The sequence below is a fragment of the Lissotriton vulgaris genome, chromosome 3_1 (assembly GCF_964263255.1).
Source record: "Lissotriton vulgaris chromosome 3_1, aLisVul1.2, whole genome shotgun sequence".
In the NCBI taxonomy this organism is placed as follows: domain Eukaryota; kingdom Metazoa; phylum Chordata; class Amphibia; order Caudata; family Salamandridae; genus Lissotriton; species Lissotriton vulgaris.
This window is the reverse complement of record NC_141689.1, coordinates 1040906666-1040933334: the sequence shown is the minus strand read 5'-3', so window position 1 is coordinate 1040933334 and position 26669 is coordinate 1040906666. Positions and strand designations below refer to the sequence as shown.

Genomic DNA, 26669 nt, shown 5'->3' with positions numbered 1-26669 from the left:
CTTTGCACATTTTTCAATATGCAATGAAAAGCTGATCTGATTTTCGTATTGACGATCTCCTTTGCAAGTAAAATTTTAGACATCTTTTGAAATCAAGGGTATGTAAAGCCTTTTCCGCAGGTGATTGAGGATCAGGAAAGAAATGTTTTAAAATAACTGGTTCATTGAGGTGGAAATCAGAAGGCACTATAGGAATAATTTGTACTGTTCTTTTGTAAATATTCACTGCAGATATGCTAAGAACTTGATTGGATTTTAAAGTTTGGTTGACTGACAATGGAATGTCTGCTAAAAATATAAAATAATATAGTGTTCTAATCCAAATGTTGTAGGCATTAATTCCATTGTACACTTTTTAAAGAATTTCCAAGTGCTTGACCCTCTTTTCGTTTTGACTTTTTGCAGTGATGTTTCAGGCCAGCAGATTAATTTGCATCTTATGAAGGCTGTGGATGCACTGGAGGATTGCTGCTTTGACTGTAATCTAGAATACAAGTATGTTTTGTTTCATCTGTTGAAAAGATGATGAACATGTTTGAATTGTCTCATAAAATCTGCAATGTTTAGGGAATTGGAATGCCTGTTGCCGTAACCTTTTTTGTTGTTGCTTATCTTGAATAGTTAGGTGAGCATCATTGGAAGTCACTGATAATTCACACAAGGAAAACATTTCAGTCACATTATGCCCAGAAATTGCCCTAACGCTCATTTGAAGCACGTTGATGTTCATTCAGAATTATAACTGCTTAATGTTTGTCATAAATGCTGCAACTCTGCAGTCAATATGTTACAAACGAGGGCCAGTGCAGAAATGAAATGCGGTGTGTGTCAAAGTTCTTTGAGTATGTCTGTTTGTTTCCTAACCAAATAATCGCTATCCTGACATCTGTGTTGACAGCTAGGCAGCAGAATGCATATAAATTCTCACAATGAGGGATCTGCATGTCCCTGTTACAAATATCCACGTCCATCAGCCATGCCATGCATGTGTGACCTCTATGTGAAAAGAAAAAAGGGGGAAATCCAAATTTCATTGGTCGAAAACAGGGGGTTGAAGCTCTTTATGGTGGGCAGCATTCTGTTCTGGAACTCAGTATTGCAAAATAATATTATACGGATGACCTATATTTTAGGAAAATTGAGGGGATTTTTCAGCCATATTTACAAATACAAAGCAATTGCAAAGAACACAAATATTTTATAAGCAGATTTAAGAATAGGAAATAGAAGATGTCCATAAAAAAATATATCTACATTAGTTTGCTGCTATGATTAGACCATAACACTTGCCAGAAAAATTGTAGTAGTAGGTAATTTCAAAACTCACAACAGCCTCCATGTTTGCAAGGTTTTACAGTTGTCCTGTTGTAGTTTAATCAACAGAGGCATCAGTTAGAGGGTTAATCCAGATGGAGCTACGAAAGATAGGAAGAAGTTGATGCGGTTCAAATTGGTAGAAAGAAAAATGCATATTGCCTATGGAAAGTAGTCTAGTGTCACTGGAAACTGCCGTATATTTTTCAGTGCTAAATCAAAAGTTATAACCCTCTTCGAAATTATTCACAAACTGTAACAGAAAACATCCATCAGAAAAGCTGTGACAGTAGGAGGTATGCTAAAAATTAAGTTTTGTGTCTCCTGTTTTCTTTCTTTTACTGTTAGTACTGGCTGCATTTTGGGAGTGGGACTAGTGCTTTCACTTATGAGTCACAGCGGCCAAATTGAATCCCGTGTCCATGTTTCTGCTACACTCCGGAAGCTCTGCAAATCCCTGGACGAAAGTGTGGATCAGAGCAGAACAGTGCAAGAAGTAAGATACATTTTAAGACTGTATAGTGTTACATATTTGCTTTATTAAAATTTACTTTTGGTTTTGTATTTTCTCCAACATCTATTCAAGCCAAAAACGAAATCTTAGCATTCAGTATGTGGTTCATACACTCATGTATACAGGTCTTTGTATGCCTTTATCCCTACATTTTGTTCACATCTTTATTCTGCTTTTCAGAGAAAGATAAAGTTAAGGGAGAACAATGACTGTAACCTACATATTTGTATGTAGGTATGCACACAAGTGAGGTTGTCAGAATTGTAGCTCATCATACATTTATCTGAGTAAAGAAAGAAGAACATGGAATAAGCATAATCCAAGTTTTAAAACCTCTACACGCTCATCCAGCCCCTACAATAGGAGGAAGATTAGCAACCAAGCCTGATCAACCATAGTAAGAACCAACTTTACAGAAAGGAAAATGGATTAAAGAGTAATGGGGAGGATTTGGGGTGTTGTGCGAGAGTTGGAGGGGTTGGGCAAGGATACCTTCCTTTGGCGTAGTTAACAGGGTTAGTCTCTCATTCTTGGCCTTGAGAAGCTGACAACAAATGGAGAAGCATGGGCATTTGGTCACTTAGTCTATAAATGATTTATTTAAAGGACACTGTTTTGTACATTTCAGTCAGCCATTCCCTATGCGATGGCGGATCTGGAGTATACCAATGCTGTAATATGTATACCTGCGCATGGAGAGTGTAGTTGTCAGCTATGCCCTGGTGTGTGAGCAGGGTTTCTGTCAAGCCCGAAGTATCATGCATCAAGAACAATGTGTTATATGGAGCTGTGGGGGATTTAGTTGAAAGCAATATTGTGTCTAGTTTAGCTTCCTACCACAGTATAAGTCTTGAATAAGACCACAAAACATCTCTCAAAGCACCGTTAGGCATGCCGCACAGTGAAACCGTACATATACCTACTTATGTTTATAGTACCAGATGTGTAGCATTTCGGAGTGACTGCATTTCAGGCGTGCCTTTCAAAGACCTGTTGATGAGATTCTGTGATCTGGGACAAGTGTTCTGCACTAAAGTAATGGCCAAGGAGCTCCAGCCATGTTAGGTGAAGGGCCTCCTTTACAGCTACAGAGAGTGAGTCATCCGCCAAAGGTCTGTGCAGACTCAACATGCTCCCTGTGTGCTGGACCCACATTTCCATGTAGTCCAGAACTGAAGAGATGATAGGTTCCACAGTAGGTTGCCAAGTTTTGCAATGAGGCATTGCACAACTTGTACATGTCTCTAGCAGTATGAGGTCATTTTCCATGCCGGTTGTGTTCTTTGGGCCATTAGATTGATCAGCAGTGGAGAAGAAGTTGTATTGGTGTTCAGCAAAGAGTGGTTTTTCGGCTTGAAAACTGCAGGCTTCTCCAGTGGCATCCAAATTCTGGTTTGAGGTACCAGGTAAGCGAGCTAAGGCAGATGTTATAAGACTCCACATGCGAGAGGGCCAAACCACCCGAGCGTCTGTTCACCACAAGATTCTAGATTTTTACGCATGATTTAATGTTGCACTGGACAAAATATTTAATACCATTCTCTCAATACCCCGAACTTAATTAAAACTTGGGGCACAACTTTCATGACTGTCTACCCCCTACCCCATAGTGATATTTACAACTGTGACCACCTAGCATATACATTGGCCGTCTTCTGAGTAGTAGGTTCAGGTTGTTCTCAATCATATGTTCCAGGTCCCTGTTAATTAAAATACAAAGATATTTTAGGTTCTTTCTTTTCAACAGGAGTTTTTGCCCAGCTATAGATGCTGGTAACAGAAGGACTTGATGTTCACAATTCCGACCTTTTATTATGGTTTATTTTATTTTTTTTGTATCGTGCAAGCAGGAAAACGTTATTAATAACCTCCAAAAGTGTTAGTTGGTAGGTGTCTAGATCCTTAAAGTGAATAGAATGTCATTGGCATTTAGTAGGATATTGAATTCTCCTATGAATTCCTACTATCCCCCATCGCATCTTGTTTAACGCCTTCTGCTAAGCAATGCAGGGCTAGCATTAACAGCAAAGGAGACAGTGGGCATCCTCACTCCTGCCTCAGTGGATGGTAAAAACTTCAGAGATGTTCCCTGAAGTTTTCGTGGGCCGTCGTGGCATTGTAAAAACATGGTAACTTGGTGACGAATTTGCATCCTAGTCCTGCTCTCTATAACATTTTAAACATATGACCCTATTCATACCTGTCAAATTCCTATTTGAGATTAAGAAAGAGGGCCAACATGTCATCCAGGGAGTCTTTGGTCACCCATAAGAGATGACATACCACCCTTAAATGGTTGCTCAAAGGCCCAGCCACAGACAAATCCCATCATTGTATGTGGTGGATTAAGGACAGGATCATATTTGATAGAGACTTCGAGCCGCTGATTCCTTACTTTAGAATATCCAACCAGCATCAGACTGGATCCAGAAACTTTTCGCGCTGTACATCTGCCCACCTGTAGGTGGCTTCGATCAGCTCCGTCAGCGGTGTTCATGGCGGGAATGACAGTTGAGGTGCCTATATAGGCTCCAACCCAGCACACTGACATCCGTTCTTTTTCTTCCTGCACCATCAGCGCAGATCCATAGTGCGCTTTCTCTGTCCAGTTTTTGGGCAACTTTTTAAAAAATGGTTTGTTGAGTCTTTTTGAGCTCTTGTCTCCCAGTGTGGTAGGGATGTCCCCCCACCCCCAAAGAAAATTGGTGTTTTTTAAACCCAGTGGTTCCTGTCACAGATGTCTGTTTTTTTCTCTGGTGCCTAGGGCTGGACCACAACTCCGAGACCTGTGAGGGTTGTCATGAGCCCCAAGGTGCTGCGGGAGCGTTCCTTCAAGATCCTTGTCGCCCGACACCGGTCACCTCCACAACATATCAGCAGGTCGTAAAGAAGGTCCCGGGCCTATTCTTGAAACTATTCTACGTGCTTTTCATAGAGCTCAAAAACATTGAGTAAGTCCCTCAAGAAATTAAAGATGTTGATGCACTCTTTGACTTTGCTGCGCCAGTCCAAGTCATTGAATGAGGCGTCGTAACAACACCACTCTATGTACCTCCTCATGCAGAGGTCATGCACATTATTTTTTGCCAGGCCGACCCCTCTTTATCACCTTTGGGCACCTGGGGTTTGGCGGGTGCCCCCACTGGATTCACACCAGCCGGTTTGCCCTCGGAACCAGTGAGGCCCCTTGGATCTGTAATGGCTCTGATCGTGAGACCTCAAGCCTTCTTGATGCCCATTCCAGTGATGTCGGTACTGGCACCACCAGTGTCCCACGGTGGCACCGACCCCATCATCATACTCAAATCTGATACGGAGCCAGATCAGCGTCGTGGCTTGAACTCGACCTGAGTCGGAATCAGGTCCTCCTTTCTTGGACAAGCTCTGTGAGGCTTATGTTTGGGGTGAATTTGAGAATCCTTATAGTTACAAGATGTCCTTAGAAGAGCCTGCTAATAACTGGTACAAGGTACGGTAGGATGCCTGCTGATCCTCCTAGTGTGGATATGGAGGAAGGTGCTTTGTTTGCCATGGTGCTGAGAAGGGCATCTGAGGTCTTGGACCTTACGCTGCCCTCATTGGCAGTGAAGGTTAGCGTCCTGACAGAGGTGCTTCAGCTGGGAGTCACCCCCTCGGAACTTCTACTCTCCTTTATTAAATCCCTCAAAGATTCCCTGCTCATGGCATGGGCCAATAGGATGTTCCTTTCCGCAAGCCTAGCATTGTGGTCGAAAAACACAGTGTGCCTCTTGGGGCGATACACCCACACAGTTTGGGATGTTTTTGCCCAAGTGCCGCCCATGGTCTTGGAGAAGGCCTTTGCTATACTGACCCAGACAATTGCTGATGGCAGAAAAGTTGCAAATTTCAACATTTGCTGCGGACTAGATACACTTGACTCGCTATACAGAGCGATTTCCTCGTCAGTGGCACTCAGATGCCACACCTGACTGACATCTCCTTCCTTCTCAGGAGATGTTCATGCATCCCTTATGGATATGAACTTTGATGGCACCCACCTCTTTGGCAATAAGGCAGAATCCATATTGGAGAACATTAAGGACAGCTGGGCCACTGCCCAATCCCTGGGTCTCTCCTTGACCTTTCCCTCACTGTCAACCCCATTCTACCTATCACCAGTCTGTGGCTACAGTAGGAGGTACCAGCTGCGTCCATTCTCACCCAGTCACCAAGGCCCACAAAGTCCCCTGTCCTTTTGTGGCCATGGAAGCGCCTACGACAAGTCTTGACTGGACACACAGCCAGAGTGTAGGAGGCTGGCTTAGTATATGGTGCACACTTATTTAAGTGAAGCACCTTGCGCTAATCCAGACAACCCTTATGTTGGTTTTAGTGGTCTTAAGACAACCATAGAAAGCTCTCTAAGTGGTAGCTGTGGAGGGCAGCCTTTAGGCTTAGTCCAGAAGGAGTGTTAAGCAGCTTGTTTTACCAGATGTAGTCATGCAGTGTAGGTTAAATGAAAAAGAACCACACAGTGTAGTTATAAAAATTTCTATTTATTACACATCATTCACTAACACATTGGTATATCTCCTACCCGGAGATATCAACACAAATACACAAGAATACTTCAATTGCAAGTGGTAAGTAAGCACAATACACAATGGTCTACAGGGGGTGACCAAACCATATACTAAGAAAGGGGAATGCTAACTGTGATCAAAGTCGGGACTTGGACCAGGAGACTCAGAAGAGCTGGGGACCCAAGGAACCACCCAAGGTAAGTATCCAGGAACCCTGCGTGTCTGTGTGCAGAGTAGAAACGCAGCCGCCTACTCAATAGAAGTCAACGGAAAAGTTACTTTTGCAGTTTGGAAGAAAAAGGACCCTTCCCATTTGACCTTGATGAAACCTTGTGGAAGACAGAAGGTTGGAGAGCCACCCCACCTGTGGATTCCCCAGGAACCAGGATACCTACACCAGGGAAGAGGGGTGAAGTGATGTCGGAAACAGCCGTTAACCACAATGGAGGACTTCAATAAAGATCCTGCTGGCGAAGACTGTGCAAGAGTCCGGTGGAATCCAAGGGTGTATTTGTGAAAAGAAGAACCTGCAATCAGAGGAGTCTATGCCACTTGAAGGTGACTAGAAGGCACAAAGAGCAATGCCCACTAGTGTCGGTTGATACTGGAGTGATGACGGGGACCTTGTCACTGCAGCTGCAGGGACCTGGCGATGCTGAGGAAGACCAGGAGCCGTGCACGAGCTGTCCCACATCAGAGGTCGAGAACCAGGGGATTGGTGTCCGGCGGGAGCACCAACAAGCCTTGGCAGCTGCAACAGGAGTGAAGAGCTTAAAAGGAGCAACATTGCAACCAGCAAGTTCCAAGGGACTCACCACGTGCAAGAGAGTCAGAGTTGGCCCCAAGCAAGCAGGGGAGCCCACTAAAGCAAGAGAAGCCCCACAGGAGGACCGACAGACTGAAAACACTGGAGTCGCAAGAGGACCTCGAGCAGCTCATCGAAGATGAAGGCCCACGGTGCGGAGAACGTGGTGAGGACGAATATATTGACAGGAAGAGATGCTGGAGGCTTGAGTTTCTTGTAGCCAGAAGATCTCTGGAGTGCAGAGCCAACAAGCCTTGGCAACGGCAAGTCAACGCGGTGCACAGGGGTACGATCCCAGCGGGTCCGACATGGGAAACTGTCCTCAAAATTGCCGAGAGGACAGGTCAGACCTTGAGGGAGTTTCAGAACCTCCACCTGTGTTGCCGAGCCTTTTGAAGTCCATGGGACGTCAGGAGCAGCAGACTGTTCAGCTTCGTTGCGGTGCCTGCAGATGCAGGGAGTTACTCCTTCACTCCAAAGGAGATTACTTCGGATGTCCTTGATGCCCACTGGCCTGTTGAAGATCCCGGAAGAAGCACAGACACATACGACGAAATGGACTTGCAGAACAGTGTGACCAGGAGCAGAAAGAGTCTTCCTTATGCAGTCTAGGCTCCAGACGAAGTCCAAATGTCCAGACGTCAAAGAGTGACGTGGTTTCAGGCTTGAGTCTTGTTCCACGGCGACTCTGAGGACCCACCACAGGTAAGCCCTTTTATACCCTAAGAAAGTGGTTAGAACGACTCAGGGGTCTCTCCCAGAGAAGGCGCTGGACAGAGGGGAGGATACTCCCATGACCTTTGTCCAGTTTCACTCCAGAGCGGGAGCCAAGGGCTTTCTGTACTGGCTCAAACTGGAGTATGCAAGGAAAGCACCAAATGTGCCCTTCAAAGCAGGGTGGTGGCGCTGGCAAGTGCCCCAACCCCTGCCCAATACACTAAGTCCTGTCTGGGAGGTGGTCACACCTCCCTGTGACAGGAAACCTATTGTTCTACCTTCCCCTGGTTGAGCTCAGCTCAGCAGCAGGAGGGCAGAATCGGGGTCAGCAGCAGCACTAGGTTGCTGGCAGACCCTGGAAGGCTGTTACCAGGAATACTGGGTGCTTCCATGAGGAGCCCCCCAGTGCATGGAATCATACCTCCAACATCAGTAATGGTGTTGGGGTATGATTCCAACACGTTTGATACCAAACAGGCCCAGGTTTGGTACAGCCACTATATAGTTAGGGTAATGACAGATGGCCACTTTATGTATCAAAATGGCTGACCCCACTTGCAAAGCCTGGAGAATCGACTCTGGGGTTTATAGGGGTGTCCTGCTCATGCAGGGGCACTCTCACACGTATAACCCAGCACCCTGCCTTCAGGATTGAAAGGCCTGCCTTTGTGATGACTTACAGGGTTTTAAGTGTAGTGACCTAGGATATAAGAAAACGGATATCTCTTGTAAGAGGCGCTAGCACCAGCTTGCATGGGCTGCAATGGCAGGCCTGTAATCACAGTTTGATAGGTCTTTCATGAGTGGCTAAATACATGCCTATGCTCTGGGTACCTTAGTACCATATTCTAGGGACTTATAAGGGTACACTAGTAGCCAATTGAGGAGGTACAAAAAGTACTTACCATGTCAAATTTAGGGAGGAAGCACAGTGACTGGGGCCCTGATTAGCAGAATCCTAGTCAGACGAGTCAAAAATAATGTACTGACACCAGCAAAAAATGGGGGTAAACAGTGAAAGCAGATCCTACTTTACTTCACAGAGTGTTCACCCAGACTGCAGCCATCCGGAAGTCACAGCCTCGAAACTCCCTTAGTTAGCCCTTTTACCATCATGGGCACCTAGTTGGAGGCAGAATTTGACATTACCTGCCCTGCTGGCTGTCCTTAATATTGAACAAGTGGGTTCCTCAAATTGTTCAGTGGGGTTACTCTATCCCTTTTTAGCAACACAGTCATCCATGCCACCATCTCCAAACTGGCTGCTGGAGGGCCACCTCTCTCTGCTTCATCAGGAAGAACAGGCTCTTTTGACCAAGGAGCCGTTGAGAGGGTGCCCGCATCAGAAGTTGGCCATGGTAGCTATTTCCATTACTTTCTGGTACCCAAGAAGGAGGAAGACCTCTGCCCTATTTTAGACCTGCGCCCTGGATGGTAGCGCTGCACTTGCAGGACGCCTACTTCCACATCCCCATCCTACCTACCCACAGGCGCTACCTGCAGTTCATGGTGGGACACAAGCATTTTCAGTTTGCTATATTCCAATTTGGCATCGCCAGTGCCCCTCGGGTGTTCACCAATGGCATGGAGATGATTCCAGCACATCTGCGTAGGTCAGTGTTTCCAATCGTCCCCCTACCTCGATAACTGGCTTTTGAAGGCGGGCTCGCCCCACACAGTCATCTCCCACCCCTATATTACGGCGGACCGCCTTAATTTGCTGGGGTTCACTATCAAAGTGCCAAAGTCACACTTGACCCCTTCTCTGACCGGCCCTAACATCCAAGCTATTCTGTACACTGCAGTTTCTGGCCTATCCTCTGCAGAGGCGAGTCAAGGATAGTCAAGCTATGATACAGATGTTTTAACCTTTAGCCTGGAATTAAATGAGACTGACTGAGGCTGCTCGGCCTCATGGCCTCCTGCATCCTATTGGTAATACATGCTCGATGGCATACACGTGTGCAGTGAGACCTGATGTCCCAAAACTGTAAAAGATCTGTAGCGGTGACTGATAAACCAAGATTGGGTCAGCGGCAGACCCCTCTCCCTTCCTCGCCCATAATTGATTGTAGTGACATGCGTCATTCCTTGGTTGGAATGCAATCTGGGAGAGGTGTATATCAGAGGATTCTGGGCTCCACATCAACCTGCTGGTGTTGAGATTTATTCTCCTGGCATTGAAAGCTTTTCTTCCTTCTATCAAGGGAAGGTTGGTTCAGTTGTTCACGAACAACACCACCACTATGTGTTATTGCAACAAAGTTGGGTAGTGTTATGACCTATTCCTGGTGGTTCAAATCTGGCGGGTTCTCTGAACGCCAGAGTTTACAAACAGCTGTCGAAACCTAGCAAATCATTACTGGCTCCTTCATCCAGAGATGGTGCAAGGTATTTTCAATGATTGGGGAGAAATTTCGTCAGAATTATTTGCCACATCTAAGAACGCACCTTGTCCGCACTTCTACGCACTGGAGTTTCCAAGGCGACTCACTCTTTGAGACTCGTTTCGTCTTGAGTGGAGCTCAGACCTCCTGTACTGTCTCCTCTAATAGCATTCCTATGCAGAGTTCTCAAGAATATGAGGAGTGACCAGGCCCAAGTCATTCTTGTGGCTCCAGATTGGGCTCAGAGAGTATTGCATCCCGAACTACAGGGCATGAGCATCATCCTCCGATCAGCCTCCCCCTTCTGGAGGATCTACTATCACAGCAAAAGGAAAGTGTCCTGCATCCAAACATGTATACGCTCCACCTTCATGTATGGAGATGGAGCAGCAGCAGTTGACAGTTTTTGACCTCCATACAGAAGTCTGTGATGTTCTTCTGGCAGCCAGACATCCCTCAACGAAAACAGTATATGCCTGCCATTGGGACTAATTTGTGACTTGGTAAGCTTCCAAAAATGTTGATTCTCTTTGTGCACTTTTATCTGAGATTTGGTTTGTTCTCTCACTAGCCCGGCAAGGCTTTTCTTTGGGCACAGTTAAAGGTTATCTTTTAGCCATATTTGCGTTATTGCAGTTGCCGGATCAGCTCTTCCTGTTGTGACTCATTCCCAAAAAGGATTACAACTTATGTTCCCTCCAAAACCCTTCTTCATGCTGTAATGGAACTTTAATCTGTATTGAAATTCTTGGTCTGGTTGCCCTTCCAACCTATACACAACTGTCCTTTGTCTTGTAAACATCAAAACTGAATTCTAGTGGCCTACATCTATCAGGAGGGTTAGCGACCTACAGGCATTATCGATGCACACTCCATATGCCACATTCTTTACAGACAAACTGGTTCTGAGAGCACGTGCCTCTTTCCTCCCAAAAGTGGTGAAACTCTTCCATTTTGGCCACACCATTATAAAGCTGACCTACTTTGCTCTGTCTCACCCTTCCAAAGAGGAGGAGAGACCCGATAACTTGGACCCAAAAAGAGTGTTATTTTTCTACATTGATCGTATGGAACACCGGATGGACGATCAACTCTTCATTGGGTTCACTGAAACAAAGAAAGAAAAGACCGTGCAGAAAAAGGACCATCTCAAGATGGATCTTGCTCTGCATTAAAATTTGCTAGGCAGTGACCAAGAAGCACCCCCTGAGGGCTTTTGTGTTCATTCCACCAGGGCCAAGGGTGCGACAACTGCATTAGCTTGCAGAGTCCCTGTCCTGGACATATGTCAGGCCGAGTCGTGGGCATTCCTGTACACGTTCACCAAGCACTATTGCCTGGACAGTCAGGTCTGTCATGACGGGCACGTTGCCCATTGATTCCTCCAGCACTTCATGGTCTAAAACTGTTGTCAGACCCACCAATGGATTGGTATTTCTTGGATATAATGTCTTTGGTAATAAATCTGTAGATAGAATTCTCTATCAGATGCACAAGTTAACCCCTTTTCTGGTAGAGACTCTATCTATCTGCAGATTCCTTACTGATGCTCCCCCCACACCCCCTTCCCCACCCCCGTCCTCACTCTGTGAACGGATTTCTCCATATAGGTTGACCCCATGAGGTCCTTAGTGTATACACATTGGTACATCAGCATCCTTCGTGGCTCCGTGCTTCTGGCACGGAACATTTCACACAAAGTAAATGATGTCAGTATGCTTGGGTGGCTTCTATACAAGCACTGTGCATGTCACTTAAGTTGTGGCCAACACCATCTCGGAGCTGTTCCACGCCACCTTCGGGAGTGCAGAGCTACTGCTCAAAAAGTTTCTGGATCCATTCTGGCACCTGGGAAACAGTCTAAGGTAAAGAACATGTGGCTAGATAGAGTTTTTACACACTGCTTAATTTGTAAAAAAAGAAGTGCAGGTGCTGAAAATGTTGCCAAGGAGGCCACCGCTCACTTCTTCCTCCAGTGAGCCCCACTTTCAACACTCACTGCCTCAGTCTCTATCTTCTAACCTTGATCTGTTGTCTGTCCCTTAAGTCTTTGCTCTAAGAGTCTGTCCTCTCACCTCTCTAATTGTTTTCTATCATCTTTGTCACACCCTGTGTTTCTGATTTGCCCTCTATTCATTTTAGCCCTGCCATTTTTTCTCTTCACTTTAATCCATGCTCTGCTCTCTCTTCCCTGGTTCTTGGCTCTTTACTATCACTCTCTAGCAGTGATTAGCTGTGTCTCCGTTTTATCATTTGTCTGCTTTTTTCCTCTGTCTTGTCCACCACATCCTTTCATTCTATCTTCTCTCTTCCTAATGCCCTGTTCTTCACATCATGGCTGCTTTCTCTTTTTATCTGATTTGCTCTCCTCCTTTTCTTCTACTTTGCTCCGTTCTATCTCTCTCCTCTTGTTTCTTCTCCTCTTTACTCTTGCTGTCTCATCTCTAACACTGCTGCTGCCTGTGATCCCTGTCGTCAGCCTGTACATGTCCCTGCTATTTTGAACTCTGCGTTTTCCTGTTGTCATTCCTAAAGAAACTGAAGATGATGTGTTTACTTTCTTACCTACACCGCGTGCAAAAACAAAATGTACACCAAATGAAAATGCTTTTTTGCATATATTAATCAGTGTGGTATGACTAGGTCTCATCTAAATCCAGGCTAAAAGTTAAAACATCTGTATCATAGCTTGACTATCCTTGATAGAACCTATTGTGGAACAGGCGGCTGCTCGAGCACAGCAGGTCATCTCACTGCTAGTGCTGCCTGTTTTAGTAGGTCCAGGGTTGGCATTGGCATCCACTTCTCAGCTTGCTGTGACCCTGCCTGCTACCGCACAGGCATTGTCCCCAGCAGTAATGCTGCCAATGCCAGTAAGTATGGCTGTGGTGCCTACTGGACGCGCGCACGCTCAGCAATTACCATGCTGGGGTGCAGCGCACAGATTCTACAGGTAAAGCCATGGCGCACAAAAGTTGTGTTGGCGCAACAGTCGCATCGAGCACATTGAGGATAGCAGCAATGCAGGGCTGCCGGATATGCTACTCTGGCTACGCAACAAGTGGAAAGTCCACACTTACTTTCATTTATTCTTCCTCAAGAGCCCTCACTCCCAAGTTCTAAATGCGCTCTTGCAGCTTCCTTGCCTCAATTCCGTCATGAGCCAGCCCCCAGCTACCATTATTCAATGGGAGGTTTATGCTCAGGCAGTGGCAGGGTGCAGCAGACTAGGGGAATAGAATGTAAACCATAGTTTGTCGATGACTTCTTGGATTTGTGATCAGCGTGATGACATCATCACTAACATTGTGATACGCAATCATGCCTGCCTGGGCAGGCGTATGCCGCCTGCCTATGAACATTTACCAGCCAGTCACCATGCAATGTATGTTATTCTTTTTATTTTGAATTTGAACAATTAATATTGAGACCTCCACCTGCAGGGTCAGAAATTGTAGCTGTGAAAGAAGTGCAGGTGCTAAGCACCTGAAAGCACCTGCTCAAATTAAGCACTGTTTCTACAAAATAAATAGTTATCAAAGGTAATTTGCGTGTTCTTTTTGCAGCCTGCTGGCTATCATATTTTAGCTAGTATTTTCCTGCCTACATTTAGTTAGCAAAAGAAATGTAGCAATATTGCAATTTTTTTCCGGATTTTAGTATAAGGGAAATCATAGTCTTATTAGAGAGTGAGGAGAATATGCCCTTCGTTTCGGCCTCTTTGGAAGCTTCGTACAAGACATTTATCAGCAGTGTTTTGTTCCGTTTGTGAAATTCTCTTGGGATGCTGCCCTCCCCAAAGGAGTTGTTGTATAGCAACTCTCTCATAGCTGCCAATAGCTCCTCTTTCATTATTTCCCCTTCTAATAGATTGCAGCTGTCTTTCATCAGCCTAAGAAATCGGAGGTTTGATACAAAGTTTTCCTCATCATTTGGGAACACCTGTGCTTCAAAACAATATAGGCTGTCACCTTAGGTGGCGAAAGCATCAGTAATTTCCTGCGGGTGCATCCTAAAAGCCCCCTGTTCATCATATACTGCTGGTATCACCAATGTTGCCTCTTGCTGTCCAAGCTGTGGATATCCTCCTGGATTTTACAATTGCTTGTAATGTTCACCTTTTACTCAATACAGAGCATATTCTACCTTTTATGTGTAGTGGGAATTAAGAGTCAATTTTGCCTTCGAGCATCCCTCGATAAATGTCAGTGGTCTGAACAATTTAGTGCTGCAGTTTATTGTTCTAGATTGGCTTGTTTCTGTGTTCTTTTATGTTTATTGTTACAAGATGGAAGTATTATGTGGTATGACAATGGTGCCTTACCATGTAATACTAACACAATGCACAAAGATGGACCCAGGATACTCTCTCAGTCCTGAAAGAGGGGCAAAAAGCAGACAGGCTACTAGATGAGTATGTGTTAAGCATTTCACATCTCCAACATGGACGATAAGTAAATCACACGATTTGAGAGAAATCCGGCACCAATTCATAAAAATAGCTCTGATGTTTTTATATTTTTAGACACCAAAATCAAATCAATACATACAGTATAACCGGAGTTATCAATTTTTAAGCAATAAATAAATCAGAGCTTTGCAATGTGAAAAGCATTAATGTTGAAGTCTAGGGGAAAACGCATATATGCAACAATACTTTAGAGGGTGAGTTCATTGGAACCCACTCAGAGTTAAGATCCTGGAAGTCCTTAGACCAGTTCACAACACCAAACACAATTTCACCTGGCTCAGGGAAGCGAAGTGCAGAGGTGCACGTTCAGCTTTCAAACAGAGGTCTCAATCAGACTTGCAGTCTTGAAGAGGTTGCCTTAGCAAAAAAGGTACTTGCAGGGTGAGTTGAGAAAATCCCTTTGGAATGAAAGCAACGAGCTGGCCCTGGACCAGGAGTCTCCAGGCAGATCTGATGCGCCTGGCTCGGAAGACTCAGGTGCAGAGGTGCTCTTGGCTATCCGTGGCACTAAACTGGTTTCGAGGTCAAAGAGTTGTCAGGCGTGCCAAGAGAGGGTAAAAATAAATGCAAGATCTTTAAAACCACTGGAGTGGTTGGTCATTCAAGCAGATGAATCTCTTCTCTTGAAGCGTCGAATAAAGCAGGTTGTAGTCAGACTGACAACCAACAAGCCTTGGTACCTGCAATCTCTTTAATGAGAGAAATCTTTATCCAGGGGAACAGTGTAGAAAGCTGAGCCTCACTGAGGGTCAGGACTATAGTTCTCAGAAGCTACCAGCACAAGGACTTTGATCGGCCACGCTGGGCAGCTCGGGGTGCAAGACGTCAAGTTTGTGTACTTTGCCGTTTGTGCCTGCCGACTGTAGGGGACTAGTTCCTCTAGCCGAAGAGAGTTCTCATGAAGCCTAGGGTTTTCAGAGGTGTTCACCTTCATTTTAGAACCAGTCTTGTGCCTTATTGAGTCAAAATCCAGCGGGTGCAGAGTGGCTGCCACAGGTGCAGAGCTTAGCACCTATTATCGCGAAGTCCTGCCTTGTCACGGAAATGGGTCTCTTCTTGGTTCCACATCGAATCTGAGGTTCTGGTGTCAGGGGTGCTCCTTAAATCCTTGATTTAGGGGGTGTTAGTGGGTATGTGGACTAGTAGGCAATGAGCATCTAGTACTGAGGCATATCCGTCCCAGTTGTGACAACATCTTGTGAGTGTATGTCACTAAAATTAGTCAGAGCCTGTTACTACTCCTAAACAAGATAGCCAGGACCATCCTTGGTCATACACCTCAGCTGTCAGTCCCTAGATGGATGGTCAGGCTTGTGGAGGGGAACTCCTCTTGAATAGCTAATTTCCCGCCTGCCCACGAAAAGCAGGGAGATGCTTTGTCCTCGAGTGGGGGACAGCTCTTTTATCCAGAGGCACCAGGGAAGCCTTTGAGGCTCACTGCCACACCTGTGCAATTTACTAGCAATCTTGTGTGGCGGAGGTGTCTCCTCCTGCTCACAAAGGTTCTTTGTCTCTGACTTCTGGGAGCGGGACACTCTTCCCAGCATGAGGTCAGAATTCTGTCTTGGCGGCAAGGCTTCTAAAAAATCAGCCAAGGCACTGGAACACTGGTTAAACTAGGAGGGCACTGTCTAAAGTGCCACCTGGGTACTTGGCGGTTAAATCTCGACACCAATAATATAATAAACAGAAGAATTCTCTTGGAGAAGTCACCAATTAACTCAATCACACTCCACTGTATCAACTAACAGGAGCTACTCACTCACAATCTTAAAGGACCCAAAAGGCAATTGAATATAATCTGTTTAATGACAACATTCCAAACATCAGTTTTTGGCATTAAAACCTGTTAATTTGACGCCCTTTGAGTGTGTTAAATTCGAGAACCAATGAACCATTTGTGACACTTTGCAATTTCTCTTATTGATTTCTTTAAATTAACAGTTTAAAAATATATTTTTATTGGTTTTAATGACAGCCATACAAAGAATATTGAACGACAAGTTTCAAATTATTCATATCATTACATGCACATACATATATCGGCCTAAGATATACATCAAACACTTCCATCTCGATCTGTATTTCTGCGCATTTCCAGTTCTACCATAGGGACAAACAGATATCTCCACGGTATGCATTCCACTTCGACCATTTCCGATCCCAATTTTTGGGTGCAACCTCTTGCTTCAAAGACCTCCCTCTCCGCCAGCCTGCCTCTGCCTAGCTCTTTCGCCCACATGGTAGTGGAGGGCGGATTATCCCCCCCCATCCCTTCGCCAGCTCCCGTTTAACCAACGTGTACTCCAATGTTGTTGCTGTTCAATGTTAGTAAGGTCAGTTGCGGCCCATTTGTTTGGCAGCCCCAGTTGTGGTGTCAGAGCCACCACCTTTCCTAAAGCCGTCTGCATATGATTCGAGGCTTCCTCCCAAAGGCAACGCATGGCTGGGCAACTCCAGAGAGTATGATAAAAGGTGGCCTGTTGTTGGCAGCCCCTCAAGCAAAGGTCATCAGTCCTAGATCCCACTTTTGCCAAAGTCTTCCCTGTCATGTATGATCGATGAAGTTTCCTAAGCTGTATAAGCCTAAATCTAAGTGTGATGACTGCTTCCCGGGGGGGACATAAGAGCCAGTTGCCAGTCCTCTTCACTTATCGGGCCCAGGTCATCCTGCCACCACTCTCTAAGCTTTTGAAAGGTATCTGGTAGGTTATTACTCAATTTTTTATATGTGAGAGATATAGCTTTGGAGAGCAGTGGCCCATCCATCAAGCGATCCTCCAATGGCGACGACTCCGGTATGTCTGTAAGGGTCGGAAATGCCACCTGGAGTGTGTGTCGTATTTTCAAGTATCTGTTCCCTTCCCCCTGGATCAGGTGGTATTGACTCTGAGGGTTCTTACATGTAAGTCTAGAACCTTTTTTCACCAGGTCTTTTACTGCTAAAATACCTATCAGGTACCATTTCTCGAACCCAGGCTGATAGCACAACATGCCCAGCTTCTGGGTATACCACAATGGCGTTGGTCTAGAGAGGACGCCTGCCCACCCCAGACGAGAATTTGCTATGTGTCATATTTCTAGGGTATGGGAGGTGGGCCCGAAATATTTCTGTTTCTTTTTCCTATCCCTTGAGTATAAGGCCCCAAGGTAACCTGAGCGATCTGTTAGGTACCTATCAAGAGAGTATGCTGGGTCATTGGGGGGGAGGTGGGGGCGAAGGGGGCGGGGGGGATGATATAGCCAATGGTTGCTAGTCACCAGTTGAGCGCCCAATAATAGAGTTGCAGGTCAGGCAGTGCTATACCTCCGTCATACCAGCCTTTTGTTAGTTTCTTCATTGCTACCCTAGGAGCCCTGCCATCCCACAGCAGCGTGCGGAGCTCACTCTCTGCTTCTTTAAAATAGGAATCCGGGACTCTGTGCGGGCAATTATGGAGAATGTACAAAAAACGAGGGAGAGCTAATATTTTAAAGAGGGCAGCGCGACCTATTAATGAAAGAGGCAGGGACCTCCAATGCTTCAGTACTTCACGTCAGCGCGTAATCGAGCAAGTGGGGGAGCCAAATTGGAGCTATGAAAAAGAACCGGATTCGATGTGACAAAAACTTCCAGATATCTGAACCCCTCCTCTGCCATCGCTATGGTACAGTTAACTGGGAGCCGAGCGACCTGGCCCCGCACCACAAACAGCACCGACTTGTACCAGTTAATTGCATACCCCGAATATTTCCCAAAATTTGTGAATATGTTGAGCACTACGCATATAAACTTGAGCGGGGAGGCTAGATATAACAGTATGTCATCAGCATACAGGGATATTCGGTCTTCTACATCACCTGACCCCCGCAGCCCCCGCACCATCAGCCGCAAGGGGTTCCAACATGAGAGAAAATATCGGCGGGAATAAAGGACACCCCTGTCTGGCACCTCTTGTTAACTTGAATGTCCGGGACGTATAGTTGTTGAACCTCACTTGTCCCTGTATATCAGTGTATAGCAGTTTTTCCTATGAATTTATGGCCTTTTCCTAGGACTGCCAATAAATATGGCCATTCTAATGAGTCATATGCCATAGAGGTATCCAGAGACAACACCACTGCGTCTTCCGGAGTATATTCCCTATGTGCCAACAGATTGTGTAAACGCCGTATGTTAAGGGCAGTGTTTTTCCCTGGCATAAAACCGGATTGATCCGGATGGACCAGTGAAGAAATGACGGTCACACGCCGATTAGCCAGGACTTTTGCCAGTATTTTGGCTTCCACCTTAATCAGCGAAATAGGCCTATTAGAGCCACAGCTGTCTGCTGATTTCCCCCGCTTATGAATAACTACAATGGTAGTCAACCGTTGGTCCGCAGGCAGCCTACCCATTTAAAAACTTTCCTTGTACCTGGCCAGCAGATGTGGCACAGTCCGAGAGGTCGTGGCTTTTAAAAACTCAATGGGCATTCCATTTGGCCCCATCGCTTTCCCGCATTTAATCTGTCCTATGGCCTTACTAATCTCTTCGGTCGATAGGTCCACATCTAAAGTGTCTCTATTCATGGTCAGAGAGGACCGGCACATCGCTGTTCAGGAAGAGCTTACGCGAATCTTCCGCTGTGTATCTAGTAGAAGGTGAATACACCCCTTCCAGGTGATCTGCGAATACCTCTGCTATGTCCCTTGGATGGGTAACTGTCGCACCCCCTGGCTTGTCAGTCTGGGCACCCACCTCATTCCTTGATCTCGTCTCTCTAGCCACGCCAGGGTTTTACCTGCCCTGTCTCCCAATTTTTACATTCTGTGTTGGGTGTTGAGATACTTAGCCATCATGTGCTCCTTAGTCTTGATTCAGTGCTCATCTTGTTTCAGAAGAAGTCTATGACTGGTGTCTGCTGTGGGATCATGCGCATGATCCTGTTCCAGTTCCAGGTGTTCCTTCTCTACCTGAATCAAGAGCTTGCGCTTCTTGTTAATGTACCCAGTTTTTAAGGATAAGGCTTGCCTTTCAGGATCACTTTGTATGCTTCCCAGATTGTTAGCGCAGACTCTGTAGAGGTGGACCTCAGCTAGGCCTACCAGTGCTAGGGGTTCGCCCTTCTCTGCACAAAAGTCCTCAGACCAGAAAATAGAAGTTGGCACAGAAGCTGAAATAGTAAAAATATATTTTATTAACTTATCATGAGGTGGAACTACATTCACACAACACCCTTCGGTAGTGTATGAAGTAGCACAAGGAGGAGAAGAACCATGGGTCTTTTATACCCACACAGGAGCTCAAAAGAAGGCGGTACAATCACACATAGGAGAGTTACATACATAAATGGTCATACAGAAATGCACAGTCAACAAAGAAGGAGGAGCTAACAGTTGCTAACTTTACTAGAAACATCATGACAGTAACAAACCTAAACAGGTGCATGGGCAGCTACAAGCTCCTGTGAGCATGTGCAGAGTAGCAGAGGCTAAGTATAGCTAGTTCTTTGAGCAGAGCACAAGGGCAAACAACAGAGAAGAAGGAAAGAGGACATGGCTAGCACATGGCTAACTAAAATGGCTGCTGGAAACAAGCGGGCATCAGCTAAATAACAGCGATCTCTGCCAAATTTCCAAAAGTCAACCGAGCCCACAATTTCTATGAAATAGTTCTCTGTTTACGTACGGAGTTCCTCCCTTATGTCAGGTATGTGTAGGAGCCATGGGTTAAGGACGATGGTGGTGCATGCCTGTTGTTCCCAATGTGTGAATTGAACCCAAACTGGGGAGTGGTCCGATATACCTCTAGGCAGAACCTGGGGCGGTCTGAAATTCCCTATCGAGGTCGAATGTGTCAGGAAATAGTCGATACGAGAATGATTTGTCCGTGGGCTGGAGCGCCCGTCCTACGTCGGTCAGATCCAGTGCCATCGTAAATTCTGCCATCAGCCCATTTGACTTCGCTCTCATTCGTGGCGGGTGTCTATTGGTTGTGTCGTCCAGTGTCATATTGTAATCCCCACCTATGATTAAGGAGCCCGCCCGGAGTCTCGTCAGCAGGCATCCGAGGTCTGCCAGGGATGCCTAACCCAATGCCGGCGGCAAGTAAACTGAAATGATGTTGATGTCTCTCCGTTCCCACTGAGCCTCCACCCCTACATACCTTCCCCCCGGGTCAGTCCACGTCTTGTGTATAATGAGTGGTGTGCTTCTTCTTCCCAGGATAACTGTCCCCCTTTGAGCCAGTGGTATAGTCTGCATGGACCAAGAGTTTATACCCCCATCTGGTGAGGGCCTTGATGTTCTGACCCACTAGGTGTGTTTCTTGCAGCAAGACTATGTCAGGGGAACGTCTCTTTAAGTGTTGTTGCACTATCCCCCTCTTAATCTTATTGCCCATTCCATTTACATTCCAGGTTAGGACAGAAAGTGCTCGGTCTCTGCCTCCACCCCCCCCCGCCTCCCCCCACATAGCCTTCCATATTACAACTCCCAATACTGCGGATCAATTCAAACGGATAGGCACGTATTACCCAACGCTTCTGTGCCAGTCTACTGATCGATTTGGCCCCATTGCGTATCAAGGTCAAAGAAACACATTGCAAACCAATAAAACAATAAGCAATTTAACAACCCATTCTTCCCCACCCATTACCCCCCTCCCTGCCCCCCTGCCCATGGATTTAGAACTACCCACCCCAAAACATGGCAGAGTGCCTCTCTTCCTTCCTGAAATGCTGAAAATGCACTGAGTTAGTCAGTCCCCATCCCCACGTGTACATATCACTTTTTATATAAATCCGGCCATCCACTGTTTACTGTTTGTGGTTACTCAAGTCCCGGGTGAACCCTCCTCATTTAGGCTCGCATACCGTAACCAAATCACCAGTTTCCAACGTCAGTATCTTGCACAGATTAGTACCAGGAACCCTGTCCCTCCCCCACCATACTTGCGCTTCCAGCGAGGTACCAACTCTCTTCGATTTCCTCAAGGGGTTTTTATTCTGGCTCCATCGTCTGTTCACCTCTCTCCGCTGAGCCACTCCCAGTTGCTTCTGGTCGGCCACCTCTCTGCTGGCCCGATCTGCCAGTGCGGTCCCTTCTCTGCTCCCTACTCTGTTCCACCCCTCCATCTAGTCCCACGCTTCCTCCGGTGACACAAAGAACCATGTTTCCCGTCCGACTCCACTCTCAGCTTCGCCGGAAATAGCATTGCATATTTTATTTCACAGTCGCAAAGTTCCTTTTTCACTGCCTGAAAGCTGCAAAGCTGGGCCTGAACCTTAGCTGTGAAGTCCGGAAAGAAGGTCACTTCATTGTTGTCTACTTTCAGCGGGGGACTGGATCTCGCCGTCTGCCAAATTAACAGGTTTTAATTACAAAAATTGATGTCCGGAATGTTGTCTTTCCTACTTGTTATGTGGTGTAATTAGTTTGTAATATGTTTTCTATGAAAATAGTTTTAACTATATGAATTTAATGTATTATGATATGTTTTTTACAGTTTATGTATCATTAAACACATTTTATTCAATTGCCTTTTGGGTCCTTTAAGATTGTGAGTGAGTAACTCCTGTTAGTTGATACTGTGGAGTGTGATTGAGTTGATTGGTGATTTCTCCAAGAGAATTCTTCAGTTTATTATATTGTTGGTTCAAGGAACCTTGACTCTTGGAGTAGTGGGGTCACTCTCCTTTCTTACATATAAACCTTGACACCACCAGCGTGTCTGGAGTAAAAAAAGCATAGTGTTGGATAACAAACGCTAAAGAAATTCGCCAGGCCATCATGGAGCTGGGCGTTTAGGAAATGTCCTAATGCCAGCCCATGTTATCCAATGGACCGCCGGTCATCGCGGTAGAATTAGTTTTAGAACACTACCACGGGCCAGTATATGTTTCACATATATTTCCACACATAGAATATATGGCACCCTGCCTCCTGGCCTTTCTGCGGCCTACCTTAGGGGTGACTGACGTGTATTAAATACAGTGAGGTGACTCTGTCACACAAGGTGTATGCAGGGGCAAACTCAAGCAGCAAAGCTGCTCATGCAGGCCTGACTTGGCAAACCTGCAGGCTTTCATTTTACTTGGATCACTCAAGGGGGCAAAAGAAGTGCTGCAGCCCCCGTGCCACTTTAATATCCCTGCCCTGTGTACCACTACTACCATGTACTAGGGACATACAGGGGTATTAAAGTCCATGCCCATTGAGTGTACCAATTCACATTTGTAATTTCAAAAGGAAAGAGTGCTGACACTGGGGCCTGATTTGCAGGTTCCAGTGTACTTTCAGATAAATAAACAGTGGGGCAAACAAAGTGTGGGGGCACTGTACACAGTCCATTTTACAAAATGTAGCTACAGCAAACAGAGGCAAGCATTATCTGTCCCCTAATGGTTGCCCATAGGTTTTGTGGCGAGGCAACAGCATCTCTGTTGTCAGTCAAATGAATCTGCATGTGATCGTGTAGAGATTTCTTTTCCTCAAGCAGTTTATATTTTGAGATGTTCATGCTCCATTGTTTGCAGGGCACCCTAGGCATTCCCCACTCCAGTTTGAGTGTCATAGGGGCATGATCAGACATGGCTTCTGGTAACATTTTGCAGTCTGTGACTTAAAGGTTCAGCGATAATAAGGAAAGAAATTAACATATGTTTAATTGTGAGTGATGTGTGCAGAAGATAAATGAATATTTCCTTCTTGTTAGGTGATTGAGTCACTAGATAGTGATCTAACCATGATCTCGCTTTACATCATCTAGAACTGCCCTGTCATTGGCGCTGTATGTATATTTTTGGTCCAGTCCTATCCACGGTTATGGTTGAAACCCATTTCCCCCTCCCCCAAGACGGTAATACTTGCAAGCTCCAGCATGAGGGTATCCAGGCAAGGTAATCCCCATGAGATCTATTGTACAACTGCCCTCTGGCCAGTCCTATTTGGTTCAGACTCCCGACCTAGATGGTCGCTGGATCTGGTTTTGGTATGGATTGTATAGGCCCTGTTGAAGGCCGGAAGGCAGTCTTGGTGGGTACTGTGAAGCCCTACAGGCTGTGCAGTGGAATCTCTTCAATTATCTGTTTCTATAATCATGGCTACAGGCTCCATGGCTGATTCACCACCCCAGCACCACCCCGCATCGAGAGAAAATCAGAGGTAAGGCAGCAGCTCAGGCCCTTCGCCGGGTCACTCCATGAGATCTCAGCAAAGGCAGAATTCTTGTCCACGGACTAGCCCTGCCTCATGATACCTCATTATTTTTAAAGTTTTAGTTATGTTGTGGTCAAAAGTAAATAATAAACAACATTTCTGCCCTTTTCGAAATGTTAATTTATTTAATAGTATTAAGATTGGTGTGGTCACTAACCTGCTGCACTCACTGTCAATAAATAGTCTGTTACTAAGAAATAAACTGAAGTAATTTTTTATTTTTAAATAATGGATTCCTACTGAGTGCGGATGCTGTGGAAACAATTAAAGATAGTCCCATTACATGACATAAAATAAGAGGTAATTCTCAGGAATGTTCTTTATGGTGTTATACTTTTTTTAAAGTATGTTATGAGGTTTTCAAAAACATGCACAGCAAGAACAAATATCTACGACTATACAGTGTGTCAAGTCATATCCTTTGGGGCAAAAAGTACTTTTGTCTATGTTTTTCTGTATATAATGAAAGTTATATATGTTTTGTGTATGCATTCAAAGAGTGGATTGTTTTGGGTCTGTTGTTTCTAGTTGCAGTCTTACAGTTGGTATAGGTTCTGCACCCTTCCTCATCCTTAATTTCCTTTTCTAAGTCAGTGTTGAAGGCCAATTTACGTGTTTCCTCACAGATCATTGGTCTCCAAAGAGTCAAATTTGAAGGATACACCTTTCTAACACTCCTGCTTAATGACGTCTGGCCAAATTGTATTTATCATTTGCATGGCATTGGAAGGGTCTTGATTTTACACCTAGGTAGTAGTTCCAGGGTCCGCAATGTAATTAGATATATAAGTGAATGTATTAGTCTGCCAACCAGGTCAGCATTAGTAATCCAAGGTGCAACATATTGCCGTAGTTCTGCCTGATAATATGTCTGGAACCAGCATAAATCTAAGCTCTGCCAACGCAATGTGAGCTTTCCCCTCATCACGCAGTAGCTACCTCAACACTATATCCAGTTATCGGATGACTTTGGTATCTCCATTGGCTGGTGATGCAACACATATAGCTATCTAGGAATGAGAATCATTTTAGTTAGTGTGATTTGTCCCATCAATGACATAGGAAGCCTCTTGTGAACAGTGACTCTACGTTTGCTTTGTGCACTTTAATCTTCTCACGGCTCAGGGATATCCCTAAAGACTTAAGTCACACTACTTTCTCTCTGTTTGATTGCATCAAGCAACAGTGTAGAGAATCGATTTTTTTAAGTTCAATTTAAAGCCTCACTACTCCTCAATATTCTCTAATGCTTCCTTGAGTTTACAGACAGTTAAGGGCGGATTCTTCACAGACTGCAGTATATTATCTACCTATAGACTTAGGATAAGTGATGTTCCTCCAATTTCTCTTTTAACTTGTGAATGTCTGTGTGCTGCTGTTGCCAAGGTTTCTGTGATTTAACCAAAGGTCACTGGCGATGGGTAGCAACGCTGTTGTGCACCCCACATTCTGATAGAACTTTTAGTTCTTACCTTACAGATACGTTGCAGTATTGTAGCGACAGCCTGAGCTTAAATGTCTCCGGTAGGTCATATAACCATGTGGTACCTCAAACATGTATTTCCTATCAAATGTGTCAAAGGATTTGTATGCATCAAGGCTGAATTGTGCTCATGGTAAACATATATTGCTTACATTTTCCAGAAAAAAAGAATGCTTTTCTAATGTATGAAGTGTTATATTGCGACATATTGCCTTACGCTTTCAGGGTTACAAGGGTGCAGAGTGCGCTTGTACCTTCTTCCTGTGTGCTCAAGGCCAGCGAAGGCAGAGAGTTTCCACCCAGAGGCCATGCAGGTCATATTGGCTAGTACAGGAGTCTCAAACCTTTTCTGAAGTGAGATGTAGACGCTGTGAAGAAGCGCGAGCAACGCCAGAGCAGCAGCGGGAAAAACCAGGGAAGGTTTGGAGGTCGCTTATCGACCCGTAGATTGGATTATCGAAAATTGAAGGCCACCCTCTCAGTCTCTCCTCCCTGTTCGGGAGTACTGCGGGGAGTCTTGGGAGTGAGGGAGAGCAAGAGCGGTGAGAGTGGCGGGGACAAGTGCGACTAGCGACTGTACCTCAGCCTTGGGACACTAAATCTTTTTGGAAAGTCGCTGCCTGCTTTTCCCTCTCCTGTGGGAAGTACAGCAAGTTAGCATGAGCCATAGTCGGCTGTTGGGAGCGTGAGCCCTGCGACCCCAGCCGAAGTGGCCTGGCTAGTGCCAGGTGTGGTTTCCGGGGGGGGGAATTCAGTTGGCCTGGCTCATTCCAGAAGCAAGAGAGGTTACTTTCCACCAGAGGCTATAATATTAGCGACCAACGGACAGCAGTCGTTTTTGGCCGCAAGAAATCTCACGGTGCTGCCGCATAGTGTGGAGATGGCGGTGAGGTGAGCTTACTCCCACCCTTCATGCCCCTAAATCTTAAACACCGGAAAGTATATGATGGAGGCTTATCTGACCTCCGCGCCTCTGAGTGTTACTTAAAATTGATGCTTCTTGTTGTCTGGTGGTGCATATGACGGCCTCCCTAAGTAATTGTCTCTACATCTGTGCCTGCACTTGCAGTGCTATTATTTTCTTGGGGCAATTAGCTAGGAGCATGTCTATACCTCCAAAGGCAACCCACCAGGAGTCCCCATCGGGTGTGCAGGAGGAAGTGGACGCCTATAACAGGAGACTATTGGTGCATTAAGTAGATATCTGAGAGGCAGGCTGTCTTTGAACTTATTATTCATGCTATTCCTCAAACT

General features: G+C 45.5%; 1 protein-coding gene across 1 annotated transcript in view; it reads left to right on the top strand.

The window, feature by feature from the left end:
- Positions 1–26669, top strand: part of FOCAD (focadhesin) — a 1219893-nt gene that overhangs the window by 836764 nt on the left and 356460 nt on the right. The window contains exons 30-31 of the mRNA XM_086961452.1: positions 406–495; positions 1663–1810. Coding sequence (XP_086817578.1) covers positions 406–495; positions 1663–1810 — 238 coding nt within the window. The remainder of the gene's footprint in view (positions 1–405; positions 496–1662; positions 1811–26669) is intronic.